This window comes from Typopeltis vanoorti, chromosome 8, assembly GCF_054136105.1.
Source record: "Typopeltis vanoorti isolate ZY-2024b chromosome 8, IOZ_Tvanoo_1.0, whole genome shotgun sequence".
Classification (NCBI taxonomy): domain Eukaryota; kingdom Metazoa; phylum Arthropoda; class Arachnida; order Uropygi; family Thelyphonidae; genus Typopeltis; species Typopeltis vanoorti.
In genome coordinates, this window is record NC_143556.1 from 6,823,138 (window position 1) to 6,843,117 (window position 19,980).

General features: G+C 35.3%; 1 protein-coding gene across 3 annotated transcripts in view; it reads left to right on the forward strand.

Annotated features, from left to right (window-relative positions):
• LOC150103703 (cyclic GMP-AMP synthase-like receptor) overlaps nucleotides 1–17,495 on the forward strand; it is a 162,345-nt gene extending 144,850 nt beyond the window's left edge. For all 3 annotated transcript variants that reach the window (XM_090396503.1, XM_090396504.1, XM_090396505.1), the window contains exon 7: nucleotides 15,094–17,495. In XM_090396503.1, the coding sequence (XP_090252629.1) occupies nucleotides 15,094–15,273 (180 nt within the window). In that variant the 3' untranslated portion in view covers nucleotides 15,274–17,495. The remainder of the gene's footprint in view (nucleotides 1–15,093) is intronic.
• Nucleotides 17,496–19,980: the final 2,485 nt, after the last annotated feature.

Genomic DNA, 19,980 nt, shown 5'->3' on the forward strand with positions numbered 1-19,980 from the left:
AGCAAGGGATGTTGGGTGACTGTGCGAGATGTAAAGTTCTGTAGACATATTGCAATGGTCATGAAGCCATATCAAAGAATTGCAGCAATGTTGAGGAGAATATTGACCATCATCATTGATCCTAACAGGCATTTAAGTGCCCATGACCCTCTAACTATTTTTGGATTTTGCAACCATAATTCAAGGATAAGGTGGTTAGCCCTATGCCTCCTGGGGTATCCTATGTCTGTAGATACGTGTTCAGAGCTAGTTTGCCTGTTCTAGGGGATGAAAAACCGAAGTTTCTGAGTGAAAAAAACCTCGAAAGAGACTAGATAAAGGTTCCTCACATGACGGATGGGAATCGAACTCAGTCTTTCTGATCGAGGGGCTTTGTCTATACTGACTTAGCTATGGAGACTCAGAACATTGACCATGAGAGTTAAAAGTGTGATGGTCCTGTTGTATACTTGAACAGACCACATCTGAATTTCTCTGCTGAGATCTGGTCACTGGGATTTGAAGAGAATGAAATAATCTTGGAGAATGTGCAGAGACTAATTACAAAAATGATGTCAGGACAGTACAACATTGATTATGAGGATTGACTGAGGCATACCGACTGCAATTTGATGGATAGAAGGCAAAGAGGGAGAGATTAAGATATTTTAGGTGTTAAAGGATTATTATCATAATAACATTGAGTTTTTTTCATATGGTTGAATGAGGAAAAGAAACAAGGACAAGACCATCCCTGGAAGTTGCAAAAGGTAGTGAGTAGAAGGGTAAGAATTAAGTTTTTTGCATGGATAGTGGTAGGAGCATGTAATGCATTGTCTGAGAGGGTGGCACACATGCAGACTGTGGATGATTTTATGGAGTAGTATGATAGACTTTGTGTTCGCTAGTGTCGACTTCACACAATGAGTCTTGTGACTCTATGGGGGTCAGGAAAATAATAATAATAATATACTCATTGTGAAGATACTTCATGTGCAAACTTTAATCCTTTACTCAAGCATAAGCAAATAAACAAAAAATTTCTTATCAAGTATAATTCATTTTATAACAGAGTAAACAAGCTTTCTACAACTGTACTATGTCTGATTCAGAGTATTTTAATTATAAGGTAATAACACTTCTTCCTCTTATCCAGGTTCTAGGCCAAGTGGCCTGTCCCGGACTCAGTCCATCTTCTTCTTGATCGTCCCCTATTCCTTGCTCCTCTAGGCTTATATGTTAAGATCTTTTTTGGCAATCTTTCTCTCTGCATTCTTGCTATATGGTGTAGCCAGTTGTTCCTGTATTTAATCATCGAGTCTGTTATGGAAATAATTTTAAGATTTTTAATGATTTCATATTTCTTTTTTTATTTATAGGGTTAGTTTTTCTGTTTTTCTAAGGAATTTCATTTCTGCTGCCTGAATTCTCTGCATATCTCTTTCTCTGAAGGTCCATATCTCACTTCTATATAATAGTGTAAGTTTGGCGTTTTGTGTACGTAGTTAGGTTTAAATGTTCTGTTAATTACTCCAGTGATTTTTATAAAGTTTATCATCTTAAAATCAATATCTATTTCATTTATGTAAGATAGTTTACAGCCTAAGTATTTATTATTAACTCGTTCAATTATTTTATTATTTATTACTATTTTACTTCTGACAGGATTATTTCCATAAAAAGCCATGACTTTAGTTTTCTCTGTTGAAATTTGATAATGTTGTCCATATATATATGTTAAATAATATGGGTGATAAAGGACAGCCTTGACGGACTCCTCTATTTATTGACTTCCAAGTAGGTATGGTATCATTTTGCTTTATTGCAATTTCATCATTATGGTATATGTTCAATAGAGCATTGTATAGTTGGTTTGGAATGTGATATTCCTTTAGATTTCCCATAGTCTATTTCTCCAAATTTTGTCAAATGCTTTTATATAATCAATGAAAGCTATGTGTGTTTCAATATTGTATTCTCTATGTTTTTCTATAATTATTTTTAAAATAAAAGCCAAGTCTATACATGATCTTCCCTTACGGAATCCATTCTGTTCTTCTCCCAGCTATGATTCTATATAGGGTATTAATTAATTTGTTAACATTTAGATTTTATAACTTGTATTGAGGAGGCTGATGTCATGATAGTTATTGCAATGTGATTTTTGTCCTTTTTTTGTACATTGGGATCACTAGAGCTCTACCCAAGTTTTTTAGGGATTTTCCCTCTTTGTATATTTAGTTTATAAGTTTTAGAAATCTGGTATTAAATTCTTTGCCTGTAAATTTAATAAGTTTTGTGTTTATATTATCTTCCCCTAGTGACTTTCTTGTTCTGCTTTGTTTGAGGGCATTTTGTAGTTCTTTGTATGTAAACTCATCTATATTACTAATGTTTTATTTCATGGAGAATTCTTGTATCAAGGAGTTATCATGCCATAACTTCTGGACATACTCCTGCCAGGTTCCTGGTTCGATTATATCGATTTTTGTTCTTTCTTTTAAATCGTTATTCATTTTTTTGAGGATTCTCTATGTTTTAGGTATTTTTAATGTACAGTCCCATTCTAATTTTGCCATAAAATTTTCATATGTTTCTCTATTTGTCTTTTCTACATGCTTTCTTTGCTATTGCTCTTTTCCTTTTATACTCGATGAATATTCATCTGTCTTTTAAATTTAGCCATTGTTTATATGCTATCTTTATTTCTTCAATTATCTGTTTGATCTCTTCATCCCATTGTCTTAGACCTCTGCATCTTATCCATTTTCTTTTTGTTCCCAAACTCTCTCTTGCAGCATTCTACTTTCCTCATTTTAACTCAACCAATCCCTAATTATATTCTGATACAAGCCTCTGATATTCTCATCGTCTAAGAGTTTAATCTTATATAGTTCTGTGTTTCTATTTTCTTTTGGTTTTTTCCTTCCCTCCTATCTTGGTTTCCATTTAATTTTCCCTACCAGTAAGTAGCGGTCTTACTCTATCTCTGCTCCTCTATATTCTCTGGCATCTATGATCATATTTGATAATTTCATATTAAATATTATGTAGTCTATGATGCGTTTTGTATTTCTTGCTTGTCAGGTAAATCTGTGAATGTTTATGTTTAAAGTAGGTATTCATTATTCTATAATTGTTGTATAGGGTAAATGCTCTTAATCTCTTCCCATTATTATTATATATTGGTTCTCCTAGTGGTCCTATATTGGTTTTATGTGAAGTATTATTGCATTTAAGTCACCCATTATTATAATATTGATACACCTCTTTACTACTTGTAAATGGAAAATATATGACTTCTTTGTTAATTCAGCCTTTTATCTTCCTGGGTCCCTCAGTGATGAGACTTCAATAAAGGTCAAAACATAATCTGAGTAGTGACCCATTCATTAGTGCATAGCAATATATATATGTCTGAAAGGAAGTGATTTGCATTATGGGATACTAAGGCAACTGATGTGATGCAATCAGCCTTTGCATATAAGTAACTTAGTTGTGAAGATACTTCATGGACAAAACTTTTCTTACACTTGAGATGGACTCAAAGATACTTACAGAGTGATGGACTCAAAAGCATGTTGCTCAAACTTCATGTAATAATAGGTGAGATTAGATAGGAGAACCCATCACTTTTGTCCTCTCCATGTTATATAATTTATCTTGACATTGGATTGTCCTGTGTCAATTTATGAAGAGAGGAATTAAACTGATGAGAATAGAGTATCTGAGACATAAACAGAGGATCACTATCATGGTTTTGAAATACTCTACAGCCTTGACATTCTGGTTCCTATAGGATATTGCCTATAGGAGTCAGAGAGAGAGTTAATGAAAATTATTTTTTTTAACATGCCAGCTGATATCGTCCACTGCTGATCTGAGTGGAATATTATTGGAATATTAGCTTTCTTTAAACTCTTGATTCACCATGAAGTCACTTCATCTTAAAGGTTGTTTAACTTACCGATCTGTAATGGAGCAGGTCTCTTGAGATCCTGGAGTAAGTAGAATGATCTGGTAATAGTGATATATATATATATATTTTTATATTTATGAGACTGCATGCTATGAAGGAGGATAAAACTACTGCAGCCATGAAACAAATATCATAATTTACGAACATAAAAAATGCATAGGTAATTGAATTTCCTAAAACAAACAAACAAAACAAATTATCAAACAGTTATCAAATGAACATGCTTTTGCTGTATCATCTCTGCTGTTAAAAGGATTTACGTTTTGTATTACTGTTCTGGATATTTTTTGTAGTTAGCATAAACGTTAAGGTCAGTGTAGTAGTTTATAACTTACTAAATACCAACAACAATGGGTTTCACATTTAGTACTATGGCAGTCCTCCTTTCTGTCTTGTGCCAGTGAATGTTATGATAGCAGAGTTTTTAAAAAAAAAAACCTCTCTGAGATATCATCATAATATGAACATCAAAATACTTTCTTTTAGGCTGTATTTTTGAAAATTATGGAGACAACTACCGTGTTTGAATAAAAACTTTAGTTTAATATAACTAAAATCTACATTTGACCTTTATGTCATAAAGGTCGAAGTATATATCAAAATACTTTGTTGAGACAAAGGAAATACATTGGTATAGCAGAATATAACGGAAATAGTTAATTCCAGAGAATTCTTCTACTATATGGCAAGCAAGAGAAAGATTAATTGGCAGGTTGACACTTTGGTGGATAGTCATGGGAACGGAGTGATTGTTGCAAACATATAGTGAAATTACTGAATAAGTACTTGATCAGCATATACCATACTGATGTGATAATATCATGCAATATATAGAAGAGAGACAATTATTAGGAGAATTGGAACTGAAAGAATGGGAGGTATATCAGATATTAGTTGGGGTTAAATATTAATCAGGCTGTGGGAATGGATGACATATCACTATGTATTCTTAAGGAATGTACACAACATTTAACTATGCCCTTGACTTGGTTATTTAATGAAAGTCTTAGAGTGGGTAAAGTTCTTAAGGAGTAAAAAGAAGGCAAAATAGTACCATTCTATAAACATGGTTCTAGGAGAGAAGTTTCCAATTATAGACTGATCTGTATAACTGCAGTTGCAGCAAATGTTGGTTGATTGGGAGAGCCTCTGCTACTAATGGCTCATGCAAAAAGTTAAGCAAGTTTGAGCACGGTTAGTAGTTGGAAGGAGTTTGATCATTTGATGCTGTTGGCACATTCTCCCTCGATGAGTCTTTGGACTCTCCCTAGAGATATCACATAATAATAATAATAATAGTCAGGGTGTTGGAGAGATTGATTAGGAATAGAATACAAGATTGGGTTGATAGACATAGTATTCTTTATGATGGTCAGCATGGATTTGTAAAGGATAGGTATTGTTTTAGTAATTTACTTGTATTTAATGACACGGTGACAAGTGTGTTAGACAAGAGAGAATCATATACAGTGATATTCTTGGACTTTGTAAAAACATTTGATAGATTACCACATGATGAGTTAGTGTACAAGCTGAAGAGGATGGGAATATAGTATATTATAATAAATTTAGTTTAATCCTTTATCCAAGTGTGAACAAACAAAGCTTGCACCTGAAAATATCTTCAGGACTGAGGTAAGGTAGTACAACACTGGGAAACTTTCAGCAAAGGTGGATCAAGCTCTCCACTCCTTATCTCAGTATCTCCCATAATGCACAGCACATCTCCTATTGCTTCTGCCTTAGTATCTCCACTCTGGGCCTGGCTTCCACTGACGAGACTTCAATAAAGGTCGAAACCGGTATGGGTAGTGGCCCTTCCCTTAATACATAGCAGTATACATGTCCGCATGGAGATGTGCTGCGCATTATGGGAGATACTGAGACAAGGAGATGAGAGCTTGATCCACCTTTGCTGCGAGTTGCCTGGTGTTGTACTACCTTGCCTCAGTCCTGAAGATATTTTCAGGTGCAAACTTTGTTTGTTCACACTTGGATAAAGGATTAAACTAAATTTATTATAGTCTAACCAAGTGAAAAATAAACTTTCAAATAGTATATTATATTCTATATTATATTATATTATATAGTATAGGTTTGATGAATTGGTGACTGGCTCGCCGTTATGAGAGAAGCTTCCAAGGGCAGACATGGAGTTCGGTACGGTGTGCAAACAGCTTCCTGACTAACCTGATTTTTGTGGATGACAGTGCCATATTTGGTGACACAGATGCAGAGGCTACTGACATTCTTTACCACATTGCCTGTATCTCCCAGCCATATGGTTCAAGAATCAATGTGGACAAGACCAAATTTATGATCACTGATAGATCACAGGCTGATGTTTGTCTTCGTGGTGTCCAAATCGAGCACGTCCATAAATTCAAATATCTGGGGGTCACTTGTGCAGGAGAAGAAAGTGGCATCCACCATTGACGTCCATAGCAGGATTGGCTAGGCAAGAGAAGCTTTCGCTTCACTTAAATGGTGCCTCTGGAAGATAACCAACATCTCCACCAAGACCAAAATTTGCCTCTTCTGGACACTGATCATGACGATCTTCATGTATGGAGCAGAAACATGGACTCTGCTTGCATCAGACCTGAACAATCTTGAAGTTTTCCAATTGCAATGCCTGTGACAGATCCTGGGCATCTCGCTTCGCCACTATAATGAGACTATTTGGGAAAGGTGTGACAAACAACCTGCTGTCGAAAAACAAATACAAAAATGTAGACTGGTGATTTGGCCATGTCTGCAGAATGAAACACCAGTTGGCTGCCTCACAAACTGCCCTGGTATGAACGACATGCCCACTGGAGAGTTTAGGGAGCAACACTGAGGAAAATGTGGCTTGGGCATGTCAAGGATGACCTGAAGAACCAGCAGCTAACTATTGATGTGGCTGGAGTTGTCTCCACTGATTTGCCAAAAATGGAAAACCATATTGTGAATGATATACAGAATCCAGTAGCACCTACAACAGCATATTGGTTGAGAGGTCAACCTGCTAATCAGTTGACAGTTAATGACTAAAGAAGAAAGAAGAAATAGATTACTAAAACATGATCTTCCTTTAGCAATTCCATGTTGTCCATCAAAGATAATACCCTTGTTGTCAACCAAATTTTCGATCTTGATTCTCACCATTGTTCTCAACACTAACCACAACACCTGACACATAGATTGGCCTATAATTTGATGTTTGAGTTCTGTCAGTTCCCTTATGAAGTGGCACAATCTTGCCTTCTGTCCACTCCTTTTGATCTTGATCCAATGCAAGATTCATATTAAACAAATATGTAAAGGCAGATTCCAACTCCTTTCTAGCACATTCCTTTAAAATACATGGTGATATATCATCAAGTGCCACAGCCTAATTAACATCAAGTTTTTTTAATTCCCCATATACCTCTTGTACAGTTACAGCCAGTCTCTCCTCCCTCATCATCCACTGCTCTTAAAATCTCCATGTTGTCACATTCACAAGGATGGAAAACCTTTATGAACTGCTCATTAAATATCTCAGGTAGGATTTTTTTTTAGTTTCATTAGCTATCTCCTGCTCATACTTAACTTTTGCTACCCTTATCAACAGAGTTATCCCTGCCTGTACTTGGTAATCCTCTTTTAATTGATTATTACTGCTCATTTTAGGTTGCCTCCATAATGCCTTTTTCCTCATATTGCATACTAAATCTCTTCATTCATCCATTTCACACCTACCTTAGTTAACCTTCTGACCCTTGAAATACATTTAGACAATACTTCTACTAGATAGTTCATGAATATCATCCAAGCAGCACTGATCTCCTTTCTTCAGGTATCTTTTCTTTTGAGCTTCTCATAATCACCTGCCTTCTAGTTCCACATATACCCTTTCCTCACAGAAGTCCTCACATTACTGGTAACTATCTAGGTAATCACTTTATGGTCACTCTCACCAACTGGAGGGTGATTTGACACCTCATTTATAATAACATCCTTTGATGAGATGATCAAATCTAAATATAAGACTCAATCCATGTGTGCCCTCTGTTACATATCACCTGAGGTAGCTTTTCCCTCAAAAACTCACTCATTTTCTTTAGTTCCATTTGGTATCTCATCATCACAGTCTGTGTTGCTATAGACTGTGATGTTTGGCTAATTTGATTGTACATTTCATGGTCACTATCATCCACATTACCAGGTCTATAACAACATCCGACTAAGTATTTCATTCTATTCATCTCTATCTCACACCATACTGCCTCAAAACAACTGCCACTGTTTCCCTCTTTCGTCTCTACCTTGTATGGACATAACTCTTTTTCTATCATCAATACACTCCACTTCCCTTTTTACCCTTTCTATCTTCATGAAATACATCATACCCTTCCATCTCTATTCCTGTCAGGATGTCATCCTCATCCAACCATGTCTCTCTTGTTCCAACAATTTTTGGATGAACAAACTCAATCAGTGCAACAATTTCATTTCTTTTGTTTCTGATACCTCTAGCATTTGTATACAAATATAAGAGCTTATAAATATAAATTATATAATATTATTTATAATATAATATTATATTATAAGATAAGTATGCAAAACGTTTCCTGATAGATTAGAGCAATTAGAAATGGGAACAAGTGACCATAGTAGAAGAGCGTAGGTAAGAGTTAGAGAAAATGAAAAGTGAAATGAAACATCTGGAAGAGAATATTAAACATCTAAAAAAGAAATCAGCTGATGAGAAGGAGGAAGTTAGTATTATGAATAAAGATTCAAAGGATAATTGTATATCATTGTATGGGGAAATTGATCATTAGAAATGTGATGACAAATGAAACATGCACTAAACATGCTTTCATGGTGGAATAATGAAGCAAATAACTGATACACTGCAGAAAAGAAACAACTGTGCATCAAAATTAGTGGTAGTTGTGTACAAATGACTTAGTTGGGGGGGGGGGGGGGAATGTTGATAGAGACTCGAGGAAGTTGTTGCAGCAGGTAAAGAAGTACAGTATTGGAAAAGTTATCTGGCATGTTGCCCAGATATGATGACAGTGAAATGAGAAGGAGAGCAGAGAAAATGAATAGTAAGATGGTTGAGTTGTGTGAGGCAAAGGGGGGGGTTCAATTTGTAAATCTGTGGAGTGAATTTGAAGGATAGTTGGAATGGTTTAAAGTTGATCGATTGCATTTCAGTGGGTTTGGTGGTTGATATTTAGAACAGCTGTTGTTTTTCTGAGATGGCACAGATTTAAGAAGTTAATGTAGCAAATGATCATAGTCTACTTGGGAAGCAGGATAGCACACCTAAATGGATTGTACAACAGGAGGAAGATGGATATAAGGTTGGAGATGTGGTTACAGTAGCACAAGATGATGGAATGCAATAAAGGTGAGGATAATACAGGTAGGAATGGAAATCAGAGTGAGGATCAGAGAAACGATAGTGGTCAGACCAAAGGGTGAGAGAGGTGTGGTATAGCAGGTACAATAGAGAATGTTGGTGCTGGTGGAATCGCCTCAAGGACACAGGGATTCTTATGTTTGTACACAATGTAAAGAGCATTCGAAATAAGAGAACTGAGTTTGTTGCATTCATCGAGTTAGTATGCCCAAAGATAACTGGAATAAGTGAAACTTGGTTGTCTGAGGAGGATGTGGTGTTGGGAATAGAAATGAAAGAATATATAATTTTATGGAAGGATAGAAATGTGAAGAGGAGGGGGAGTGATGTTAATGATTGCAGGAGGAATTGTGTCCACAAAGTGTGGAAATTCATAGTGATGTGTGACTTGAAATTAAGAGGATAGTATATTTGATATGATGCTGTTATAAACCAGGGAATGTAGAGAATGCCAATTGTGAAATGTTTAAGTAAACTGGGTGGGCATATAAAAAGGATGGGAGACTTATAGGAACATAGAATGGAAGGAGGAGATAATGTATGGGAACAAGGAGAGTGAGTTTGTTAAATTCTGAGAAATAAATATCTTAAGTAGCATGTAAATGAATTTAATGTTTTGGATTTGGTGATAACTTCACAAGATGTGGTTGTTATGGGGTATTGACACTGCTGCCAGTTAGTGAGAATGATCATGAGGCTTGTTTGGGAAGTGCTGAAACAAGAAAAGGTTACTGTCAAAAATGGATATATATGTATGTGGAAATATAAAGCAAATGAGCTGAACAGAAAAGATGTTGACAGTGCATGGAAATTCACAAAGTAGTATCTGACACAAGCAATGCATAACTGCATACCACGGGTTAAGCAAGTAAATAGAGTAGGAGTCAGATGGATGAACAGTGAAATCAAGCAAGACGTGTTGTAAAAGAAAATGCTTTGGAGGAGGTATACAAGGCAGTTGGTGGTGATCTGATCCAAGAAGAGTATAGAGTGCGGGCTAGAAAGGTGACGAGCATGATAAAGAAAGAAAAAGTTTAGTATGAGAGGAGATGGGCTAGTCAGGCCAAGGTTAACTCAAGGGAAATTTTCTGCTATATGGCAAGCAAGAGAAAGAATAATTATGGCAGGTTAACACTGGTGGATAGTCATAGCAGCAAAGTAACGGTTGTGAAGGATATAGTGGAATTATTGAATGAGCACTTTATCAGCTTATATTATAGGGTATAAATGATGTGCTACAGTATATAGAAGGGAGGCAAGTATTAGAAGAATTGGAAGTGAAAGAATCAGAGGTGTATCAGGTGTTGGTTGGGTTAGATGTTAATAAGGCTGTGGGAATGGATGACATATCACCACGTTTGCTTAAGGAATGTGCACCAAAGTTGGCTATGCCCTTGACCTGGTTATTTAATGAAAGTCTTGCAGTGGATCGGATTCCTAAGGAGTGGAACGAAGGCAAAATAGCACCACTCCATAAGCATGGTTCTAGGAACAGAAGTCTCCAATTATAGACCAGTCTATATAACTGCATTTGTGGTCAAGGTGTTGGAGCAATTGGTTAGGAATAGAATACAGGATTGAGTTGATGGACATATCATTCTTTATGATGGTCAGCATGGATTTGTAAAGGGTAGGTCCTTTTTTAGCAATTTACTTGCATTTTATGATAGCAAGTGTGTTAGATAAGAAGAATCATATACAGTGATATTCTTGGACTTTGCAAAAGCATTTGATCGATTACCACTTGATAAATTGGTGAACAAGCTGCAGACAATGGGAATAGCACATTGGTTAGATGGATCAGAGATTGGCTCTCTGACCCAATCATGCTGGTTGTGTATGATAGAACAGTGTCTCAAAAAGGGAGGGTAACCAGTGGCATCCAAAGGATTCTGTTCATTAACATCGTTTGCAAACAATATATCATTTATCAGGGTTTATCTAATCTCATCCACTTCCTGCCACAGAGTATGGCAGGAAGTAGTGTGTGAAGTTTAGAGGGCGTATTGCTAGTATTGCAAAGGCAGCACGTTGTAGTGCTGCTAAGATAAGAAGTATTCTAACATGTAGGGATAAGGAAGTGGTTCTGCCACTGTATAAAGAACTGGTCAGGCCACACCTCAGTATGATGTGGAGACATTGGAGATAGTCCAGAGGTGAGTGGCTAAGATAATATCAGGACTTTGAACTGGTTATGGAGAGAGATAGAAAAAATGTGGATTGCAGAGTTTTGTGAATAGGAGGAAAAGAGGTGATATGATAAAGACATTTAAGTTAGTGAGAGGCTTTTATTGGATTAATCCAGATGCAATTATAAAAAAGAGTAGAAGGCAAGAGGGGATGATCTCAAGATAATCCCTGGAAGTTATTTAAGAGTGTGGTGAAGAGGGGTGTGAGGAGTAGATTTTTTACATGCAGAATTGTCAGTGAGTGGAATGTGTTGTTAATGCAAGGAGTGTTAACAATTTTAAGATTCGTTCAGTTGAATGAACCTCCCATAATGAGTCTGCTAACTCTATAGAGGAGTGCAATTATAATAATTATAATAGGTAAATATCAAAAACCAGTTGCATTAGGGATGATTGTAATATAGCACATTTCAAAAAAAAAAAAAAAAAAAAAAAAAAAAATCCTGTTAAAACTGGGATTTCATGCAAATTAAAATTTGAAAATTATGAGATCATCATAAGCATCTTCTTTTGATACTGCTCTGCAGTTTTTTTTTTTCTGAAATTATATATGTTCTAATAGGAAATTGTTTTCATTATTTTCCATTAGAAATAAAATTTGGTTATTACAGTAGTAGTTAATCCTAATTTAATTTCACTCTTCCTGAGTTAATGAGAATAATAGAATATTATAACTATTGTTATCAATACAATGTTATTATAGAATACATTTTACATTATGATAACACAATGATTTTTTGATATAAATTGATATGTACATAAAGAGTCCCTTTATTCCACTTTTAGTAAATTACTACTACTACTGTAATTCTTGTTCTCTTCACTTCACCATCCACCTCTTCACTCGGTTATTTTGCCGTTTTTAGAACTTCTTTAAAATTTGTATCTGATCGATACTCTTGTAAGAATATTTTTAAGTTTTCGATAGATTCTAAAGCAAGTGTAATGTTCATATTTTTGTCTTGAAGCATTTTACTCACAGGGTTTATTCTGTTAAGTAGATCATGCCAAGTTATGAGAGCAAATAAATTTGTAGTCCTTTATTTTAGCACATAATGTTTGTGCTTCATGCTGAGTTTCTTTATTAAAATTTCAAAAAGTGCATCATAAATTTCTCCTAACTGATATCGTAGAGGGTGGATTGCATTAATTTTACTATCCCATCGCGTTTCTGATGGCTGTTTCAATGTTAATTTTTTTACGAACTTTAAAAAGGATTGCCCAACGTTTGTAAGAGAATGAAAAGAATTGTATATTTCTTGAATAATTGCAAAGAAACTAATTGCATCTGCATTCACTTTGGCTGCATCGTTAATGATTAAATTTAGAGTATGAGCAGCACATGGCACGTAAAAAGCTAGAGGATTTTTGTTCAAAAGCAAATTTTGGAGCCCATATTTGCCCCATTGTCATAAGCTTGACCTCGCATGTCTTCAATGGGAATGTTCCATTTTTCCAGTCGTTCCACATAAACCACGTCCTGCAGAATCTAATATACCTGCAAAACCTAAAATGTTTTCCCTGAACTTGACAATTCCATTGTCACAGGAAACAAAGAGAATAATAAGTCATTTGTTCTGTTTTACTTGCATCAGGTGTGTAGTCTAAAATTATGGAATAATATTTAGATTTTAGAATTGATAATAAAATTGTATCCCTGTGCGTTACTTAAATTTTCCAATATTTCATTTTGACTGTCTTTACTCAAATAGTGTACTCTATTGTTTCATTGTAGGGCCCTTTCAACATGATTTTCCATAACGGGATCAAACTTCCCAGACAGTTCGACTAATTTTAAAAAATTGCCGTTATTTCTTTCATATAATTTATCAGATGATCCGCGAAAAGCTAAATTTCAGCTACCAAGGAATTTTATAATTTCAATCAAGCGTTCTAAAACACTCGTCCAATGTTTCTTTTCCATTTCTTACATGCTTTGAGTCTGAAAATCAATAGTAGTTTTGTTTTTTAAAATTTTTATCAAGTTCCTTCCTTTTTAAGAAATTTTTCATGTGAGTTAAACTAGTCTCATGTCTATGTAAAGTTGTAGTTACATTTCTCCAATCGTTATAACCTTCTACAAGACTCAGTGGGTAATTCAGTAGGTGCGACAAGTTTGCAACAAAAGCAAAAAACAGAATTTAAAGTTTCAGAATAAATGAGCCATGTTCTTGGCACGAGCTTCCGTTTTCCATTTTTCTATTGTAATGCGTGTCGCCAAATTTACGACCATATGTGTCTTGGGATAAATTATATTTTTATTTTGAACAGCCCCCATTTCAGTTAAAACAATTCGTAATTTTTCATCAATATTTCCCTGTTCACCTGGATCTTCTAAATTCACAGAGACTAACAATGTGTTAGTTTCGTGGCCAACTACAACTAAATCTTGTTGTAGTTGACTAAATCCTAACTATTTTTCACTTAAATCATGTTCAATTATCTTGTTCAATAGTTACAATAGTACCTTCATGCAAACTGGATGATGTGCACGGTTCTTCAACTCTGATTTCTGATGTATCGAGTTGGTTACAATCTGCATCAGAATATTTTAATATTTTAAGAAATTAAGAGCCCCAGTTTGTTTCTTAATATCTGCTTCTTTCGCAGCTTGATGCTTATGATTTTTGTGCACCAGATAACTTTTTTTTTAATTTTTGATTCCATTTCTATTTTATACCCACAAGAAATTATTATACAACACTACGCAGACGAAATAATAGTTCGCACTGCGCTACTGTCAGTAGCCTACTGAGATGCGTACCATATGACTGGTTAACTAGCAACAAATGTTTTGTACGAAAATTCGTTTCTGCGCATAAAAACTGTTCACTGTTTCACTTTAGATAGACTGCAGTAGAGACAACATTCTGCAGGCAAGCATTTAGCCTGCTCTAGCTGCAAAATTGTAAACAGCCGGCAATATACATTTTTTTTAAAAATTTTTATTCAGTGTATACGGCCTCATTTATTTTAATAATGATCATCCTAAGAATTTTTTTGTTTTTATGATAAAAATTGTTTCTTAAAAATAACTTATGAACCGTTCCCTGGCCGCGCCGCCCGCATCCACCGGCCCTGTTCACAGTCTTTATTTGTTTGTGATTGCTATTTTAAAAATAAATAAATAAAAATAGTGCCACACAAATTCATTCTACTACAAAAAAAAGTTATCTCTATGCCATTTTTGCAAAATATTCTAAATATCTAGATCAAGCATATTATATCTACAAGGTATACTTTAAATGCTTTCCAGGTGTCTGTATGTCACATTTAAACTTTTTCACCACAGATATTTCCCTACCATAAAATATATTGAGGTATTTAATAATATATATACTGTATTAATCAAAAAGAAAAATAACAATGGGTCAAAAGGTGATGTTTTATTGTAATTTGCTTGCAAAAACCACTGGTAGACTGCATGATTTATGTTTACCCTTGTTCCAGATATTTGTGACAGTGGTGTTATTTAGTATTTATGTTTATTTAATCTAAATTTGTTAACTGAACTGTATTTTATTTATTTATTTTTTTTTATATAGTTGCTTCAAAAACTTAAAGCTGATCTACAAAACAGGCGAATATGTGCTTTTTTCTTTCCGGATTATAATTTGCTTGATGGCATGAAACCTGAGCGAGCACATGCAATCTACAAACAGCTGGAACGAATTCTCAAGATTATTGAACAAAATCCAAATGACGTCAAACGCTACTTTGTCTGATTTTGTCTATATATTCTTTGCATATTGTGTCTGTTATGTAAAATCTAATATCAATATATTGATATTTTCATACAGAAATGTCTACTTTCAGATCATCTGTTCAGTATAAAAAAAATCCCAAAAGGAACGCATGCACATTTTGATTATACGCTGCTTGGAAAGAAATACATGGACACCATAGTGAGAGGAACAAAGAGCCATGGTGCTCACCTTAATAAGATGTAGGACCTCCTTTCACTGCAATGACTGCAGAAATCCTACAGAGCATATCTTCCACAAGTGTATAGAAGTTATTGTATATAGCCTACAGGAAGAATAGTCCAAAATGGAAATTTTGGACTATTCTTCCTGTAGGCATGTAATGACGTTCTGGACCGTTGTGCAGAAGATGTCCCTTGACCTCAACCAATGTTCCAGTTCACATCTCACAGATGTTCAGTAGGATTGAGATCATAACTCTGTGTAGGCCAGTCGAGTGTGGCAATGTTCATGTCCACAAACCACATAATTACAGCAGCCTTACGATGTGATGCATTGTCTTGCTGAAAGACACAGTGATCAGTTTCATAGAAACATCACCAAGTAGGAAACATTGCATTGTCCAGACTGTTCAGCTACCTCTCAGTGTTCATTCATGCCACCACAAACAGAGGTCTGAGGCCAAACCAGGAAAAACAGGATCATATATACCATTACACCATCACCTCTGAATTTCATGGTTGGGATTATGCACTCTGGTAAGAGACATTCACTGGGCATCAGCCATGTCCACCCCATCCATCTGCTCAGTAGAGGGTGTAGTGTGTTTCATCACTCCATAACACAGCTTTCCAAGCTTCCACATCCCACTGTACATGCTCTTTGCAAACTGAAGGCGACACTGCATGTTGGTTCAGGTAATGTGGGGCTTGCATATTGCAACAATCCTACCATGAAAACTCATGTTGTGAGCTTCAGTTCTGAATGTTTTTGCATAGATTCATGTTCCAGTCGATGCCTGGAACCACACATTCAATGTGTTGGCCAACAAATGGCGATTTCACATATTATCCTTTGTAGCACTGTATGGTCACATTCAGTGAGTGTGGTGGCCATCCATTGCGAATAGCAATTGCAGTTAACTCCTTTGCTTCCATCTCCATATGGTATTGCTGATATTGTTGACCTAGGATGGCACAATTTGTCAACAATTTGCTGGAGAAATAGGCCTGCAACATGGCATCCTCACAATGGCTCTTTCGAACTCTGTCAGTTCCCTTCACGCAAACACAGTCACACTAACTTAGGAGCATCATATTCCTGCAATTTATACTGGCTACAAATCATTGCACCTTGCCCATGGAGATGTCCATTGACTTCTTTCCAAGCAGTGTATATATATAAACAAGAGAGAGTACTTGTCCACAATGTTCTCATCCTTGTCACATTGTGGAAAAATAAACACATTGCAAAAGCTCTAACGTTATCGCTTCTGGCTGTTGTGCTTTTAAAACACTTTACAATCAACTCTCACTATAGAAAACTTGCTATAGTGAATTTATTTTGGAATAGCATTGTAAAATAAAATGTTTTGTACAGAGCACAATCAGTTCTCCATATTTCTTAAAGGTTATGTGGCAGTCTCCATCCAGTTATGTCTTTGATCTTTAAATAACCCTACATATACATACGTATTTAATATCAATTAGCATTCAAATGTCAGTATTTTAATACATAAAGTAGACCTGAGTGGGCCTCTGGTAAGATCACCACTTGCTTATTTTGAAGCCTTGAGTTGTTTGATTAAGTATTATAATTCTGTTTTCAAGAACAGTGTTCTCAGATTATCTAAATGATCTTGTTTCATAATTTAGATATCCCTAATCCAACACAGTACTAGTATGCTATAGGTTTCTACCATTTTAGACATAAGTATCATAAAATAAATGAATATATATAGGAATTATCAGTCATGATGCTTTGTTTTTCTTTATATAGAATAGAAAAAGATATAAGAATGGGTTTTTATTTTTTAAATATTATTGGCACTGTTGATCCTGAAATGCAGTCTGCATACAAGTATGTTTGTACGTTATTAAAATGAATATCAGTATATTTTAACTTATAAACATTGAAAAATCAGAATTGTTATTTATAATAATGTGGAGACATTTTTTTGAAGGTTACTATGTATTTTATTCATTTGTGATAACCAGTGAGATATTAAATATTGTTTGTAAGCATTTCTTGTGTTTCATTTAATGAATATCATGAAAATTGATACTTCAAACCTCAAACTTTTTCCACATGATAAATAAATGTTCAAGGAATTTTTTTTAATTGCCTAAACCTGTTTTCCTAGAAAGATTATGGCAATATTTTCTTTTTACTTTTTTGTTCATTGTTATTTTGCACTTTCACTGTCAATACCAATGTCATAAATATCTACTAGTGGAGGTACAAAAGGAATGTTTTTTTTTTCTTCAAAAATAAGCACAGCAGAAAACTTTACGCACCATGAGTGGACAGTACTTGTCTATAATTCCACCACATTCAGTGGTGTTATGATCTGTTGCATGAGAATAATACAGTAGTTCCAAAATGGCTGCTCTCATTAAAGCAGAGCGTGGTGATTGAATTTCTTACTGCAGAAGATATAAGTATGCATTTCTATTAGTCTTCATATCTTCTGTTCATGTGATCACATGAACAGTTTACAATCCCACAAATTCCTTCTGCCTTGATGATTCTACATGCCTATTGATCCTCCAAGTGAGGACTACATGGTTGCTCTCACCAACCAAGTGGAAGCAATTATGACATTGTCACAGTCAGAATCTCTGATGCTATAACCAAATCCAGTGCTCTTGATCCTTGTATTCCCTCCACTACATGCTGCCTAAGATAATTTTCCCTCAAGAAACCCAAAAATTTAGTTCTCTTAATCCTGCATGCTGCCTCCTCTCCTAGTTTATATTGCTATAGTTGAAATCTCCTCCATAGTAATTTGTTTGCATTTGCTAAACTAATTTTTCTAAATTCTCCATAACATTTTCTTTTCTTCAGCTCCTGCTTAACTCAACTCATCCATCAAACTCCTATCTGATTAATCCTCTTGATTCCAGATACTCTTGAATATTTCCCATGGACTGCTAACATCCTTCCTTTGCAGATAATCCCATGGTACTGCTTCTAGGTGCCACCTAAGCTTGTCATAATATGCCTTCTTGACAAAATTCTACATTTTGCAACTTCCCAAGTCAAGATGACATGATCATATTTCTCCATCAGAGGTAGTTTGGGCATTTTGGTTAGGAACAGATCTTTTGATCCAGATAATACACTCTCGTATCCTGAAGTCCCCTTCACATGCTGCTTCAAGTAATTATCTCCCAGCAGGTGTATAAATTCCATTTTCTTCTGTCATGTGATCTTTGCTCCTTCCAATCTATGTTTCCATTGTTTAAGTCTCTGTAAGAATTCCTTATCCTGCTCTCACTATACTAATTTGCTGATGCATATCTTCCATATCATCCCTGGCCTACTGCAGCAACCAGCAGTGTATTGTTCTATTAACTGCAATCTCAAACTAAATTGCCTCAAAAAAACTTCCATCTATCTCCTACTTTTGGGGTGTAATTCACCTACTATCATCAGTAGTACCTCCCCACCTCACTCCATCCTATCTTCTCTATCCCCCTCTGGAAATAATAAGTCCTTCATATTCTATCTAACTACATTATCTGCTATTAGTCAAATCTCACTAATGCCTATTACTTTAGCTAAGGTTGTATTAACCAATGCCAAAAACTCTTCTCTCTTATTTCTATTAACACTATATAGTAGTCCACCTCCCTCATCTGCAGGTTCGCTTTCTGCAGTTTCAGTTACCTGTGGTCGACCCCAGTTCATAAATATTAAATTCCAGAAATAAACAATTCATAAGTTTTAAATTGGATGCTGTTCTGAGTATTATTTTTATTATGATAATAACAACTCATCGTGGGAGTAGCATGATGAAATCTCACACCGTCCCGTTTGGGACATCACTCATCCCTTTGTCCAGTGTATCCATGCTGTACTATATACGTTATCCGATCATTAGTAGCTATCTCGGTTAACAGATCAACTATAGCACTGCTTGTCTTCAAGTAAATCTTAATTCACTTAATAATAGTAGTGATGCTGGCAATTCATATATGCCAAAGGAATTCATCAAGTGCTTTTTTAAGTGAAAAGATAAAAATTCTCAACTTCATAAGGGGGAAAAAAAAAACACTTATGCTGAGATTGTGAAAATTCCATTCGTATTCACATAACTTTTATTACAGTATATTGTTGTTAATCTCTTACTGTGGCTAATTTATAAATTAAACTTTATCAAAAGGTATGTATGCATAGGAAAAAACATAGTATATAAAAAGTTCGGTACTATCCACAGTTTCAGGTATCCACTGGGTATCTTGGAACGTATCCCCTGCAGATACGGGTGAACTACTGTATATATATAGAATCCCTAGCATCTCGTTAGGCACCAACCACCTTTACATTCTGAAATGACTACCCCATTCAGTACTGTTTTTGCTTGCGAGACTATATTCTGCATTTTTAGGTCATTCTCAGACTCGCACACCTCATCGGTGCCTGCACATACACTCCCCTGCATCCACCTAAATGCTTTAATTTTTCTAACTTTGCACTTCTACACTCTCGGTCAACAAACCTCTC